This window comes from Ceratosolen solmsi, unplaced genomic scaffold, assembly GCF_000503995.2.
Source record: "Ceratosolen solmsi marchali unplaced genomic scaffold, CerSol_1.0 scaffold23, whole genome shotgun sequence".
Taxonomy (NCBI): domain Eukaryota; kingdom Metazoa; phylum Arthropoda; class Insecta; order Hymenoptera; family Agaonidae; genus Ceratosolen; species Ceratosolen solmsi.
In genome coordinates this window covers 1,767,390-1,770,429 of record NW_011948430.1, presented here as the reverse complement: position 1 = coordinate 1,770,429, position 3,040 = coordinate 1,767,390, and the positions used below count along the sequence as shown (strand labels likewise).

Below are 3,040 nucleotides of genomic sequence, written 5' to 3'. Positions count from 1 at the left end.
AATTGTTTTCTTATCGTTTAAGGCGGCGCTCGGAATATAAAACTCGCAATCGATGAAACAGGATTTTGAAAATGAGCATCTCCCTAACAATCCCAGCTCGGAATACTTTGTTTTATATAAATGGGAAATAAGTATTTTGATAATCGTTTAGTAATAATAATAATGATGATGATGATGATGATGATGATGATGATGATGATGATGATGATGATGATGATGATGATGATGATGATGATGATGATGATGATGATGATAGTGATAATAATTATTAGAGGGAAAAATTATTCTATTCGTATCCTATCGTATGCGAGCTGGGGAAAAAGAAAATTTAAATTCCATTCGCATTACTTAAAATTTTTTTTTTAATTTCATAATTTCAGCCTACATTATACAATGTATTCATAATACGAGTAGCCACTTACATAAGATATACATACGAAACGGCGTATTTGAAAAATGGTTACGTAATACTTGAAAAGTAACCGATATGGCCGTTGCCATCTTCCACCGAAATGAGAAAATTTTTACAATTTTTTAAGTACTCCGAAATACGACGATTACAATAATAATGGCAAATTTGCGAAAAAGCCTTTACAAAGGTTTACGCGACTGCTTTACCAATCACGTTCAATCGTACGTGCTGAAGATATCCGTTACTCGTAATAACCATAAACGCAAGGACATTATGTACGGATGCACCAAATGTAGAAAAAAGCTCGACAATGCCTCCTGGCTAAGCAACACCTAATCGCTCATCGCACTTCCCTCTCTCGCCAGCAAATTAATCAAGGGATCAGACTTACCTCCGATCGGTAAATAGAGAGGCACTCCTCGACACTGCGTACGGTGTCCGACTTGGTGGAGAAGATATCGCCAGTGGACGAGCTCGAATCGAGCAACTTCTCGTCGGTCTGTATCTCCTTGTCGACGAGCTGGACTTCCGAGTCGGTGCCAACCTCGATCCAATCCTCGCCCATTCCCGACAGGGGAAAAACCGACGATCTGGAGGTCATAGTGCCGGTGGAGGCGGTGGGTCCGATAGGCATGGCAGTCGCGAATCTCTGCCGGAGTTTGCTCTCCATTTCGGCGCAGCTCTCCTCCTCGCAAACGCTTCGACGGGGCAGAGTCGCTTCCTCCTCCTCGAAGCGAAGCTGGCGCGCGATCTCACCCCTGTCCTCGAAGAAGATGAACTTTATGGCGAGGGCAAGGAGGAGAATGAGGATTACGACGTTGTCGGCGCTGACTGACAGCCAATTCATAAGATAACCCTTCAAGTCGGGCGGTGGCTCCGTCTTGTTCCGGTTCGTTAATAGGATGCTCGGAGTAACCGCCGACACCGTCTCGTCAATCGTCTCCTCCGTGTCCTCGTGACGGAAGGGCCAGCGACTGCAACAGTTGCGCCATCAGGTCAGAATTCTCTGTACCGTAGTTGTTACAATAATTTCGCGACTGGCTACGCTCCAAATCGACAAAAAGTGCATTTAAGTACTACACCCAAGGCTCTTGGGATTCAAAGCTCGTTTATTTCGTGATAATTTCTAAACGTCGCTCGTACTCCAATTATTGAGAATTAAATCATTTGCCTCCATTTTTTTCTTCAGGCTATTACTACTAAATCACTACTAAATGACAATACTAAAGGCAATTAAAGGTACTCGTCACGGGTATTAATTAGGTACGGATTATATCCCTTTGAGCTATTTCAATGCTAAAATTCCTTTGCAATGAATGAACCAAATTTGAAATACTATTGCAATAAACCATTCGTTGGCTATGGTTCTATACGTACAACTACGATTATCAAAATTACTCCAAATGTGGTAAATAATTGTGACATTGGCGGATATTGGAATGCGAGCGATACCCGTTAATTGTCTCGGATTAGAACGTATTGATCTGACAAAACATAAAGAACAAAAGAAAAACATTAACAAAAAAATAAAAAACAAAAAAAAAAAAAAAAAAAAAAAAAAAAAAAAAAAAAAAAAAAAAAAGATAATTCAAAGATTACATTGACTCAGGACATTGGTCGAAGTATTGAAATATAAATTACCAATAGTTAAGCAAATTAAGAGAGAAAAAAATTATCATTCCAGTCAAAGATATTACAACTCGGACTCATAATACGTATGGCATTCCACAGTATCTAATTCATGCAACGATAGACTAAACTTTGTATTTCTGGAATTTCTCGTTACTTTACGACCAAAGGAAATAATTGCCAAGGCAGTAAAAGTTTTGAGCGAACAGAATGCGCGGCAAAGCGTTAAATTAAGCCTGAAATAATAAGCAGCTATTAATTTCAAACGAGGACGTATTATTAAGCCACGATGAATAGATAAATACGCGTATAAAAGGAGAGAAAAACTTAATCACCAATTTGTATAGGAGATACGCGCTCGAATTAGGAAAGACCATTAGATTGGACCACATAGCCAACGCGTTTACATCGAGAAGTGACCTGCGCGACCCCCGTCGATCGCTTCCCACGTCGACGACCGACGCCGAAAAAGCTCACTTTTTTTTTCACGCCGTGCACGCAACAAGATGAGGCGGAAATGAAGGTAGGGTATCGTAGATAGCGTAAGTATCGTCCGGGAAGCGCAGCATCCTCGGCCAGACGACGAATCCGGGACTAACTGGCGATAGAGGACCGACGATGGCTCGTGCGTCCGGGCTACTCGAGCCTCGCGACGACAAAAAACGCGAGACTAGGGAACAACGACTCATCCACTGTCGCTACTTCGCTCTTATCTCCGCCGCTGGTCTCGCGTGGTTACCCATTGACAAGAGCCGATTATTCGCCGCGTAATTATTTCCGTCGCCGTGGCCCATTCAGCCGCTCGCGGCATCTCATTCTAAAGGACTCTTTTCACGGGCAAAACGCGCCTCTGCCTCCACCACAACCCCACTCCCATCCCGAGAGGAGACAGCTGATTATGTATACTTCACCCGAGGCAAAAATCTCTTTCATGGCCCGGTTTTTCATCGGGACAGAGGCGTCGAACACGCGTATGCATAATATTGAATGGACGACGCT

General features: G+C 42.7%; 1 protein-coding gene across 1 annotated transcript in view; it reads right to left on the bottom strand.

The window, feature by feature from the left end:
• The window catches only part of Hmgcr (HMG coenzyme A reductase), a 16,158-nt gene that overhangs the window by 4,974 nt on the left and 8,144 nt on the right, over positions 1–3,040 (bottom strand). The window contains 1 exon segment of the mRNA XM_011501773.1: positions 804–1,386. Within this exon segment, the coding sequence (XP_011500075.1) occupies positions 804–1,386 (583 nt within the window).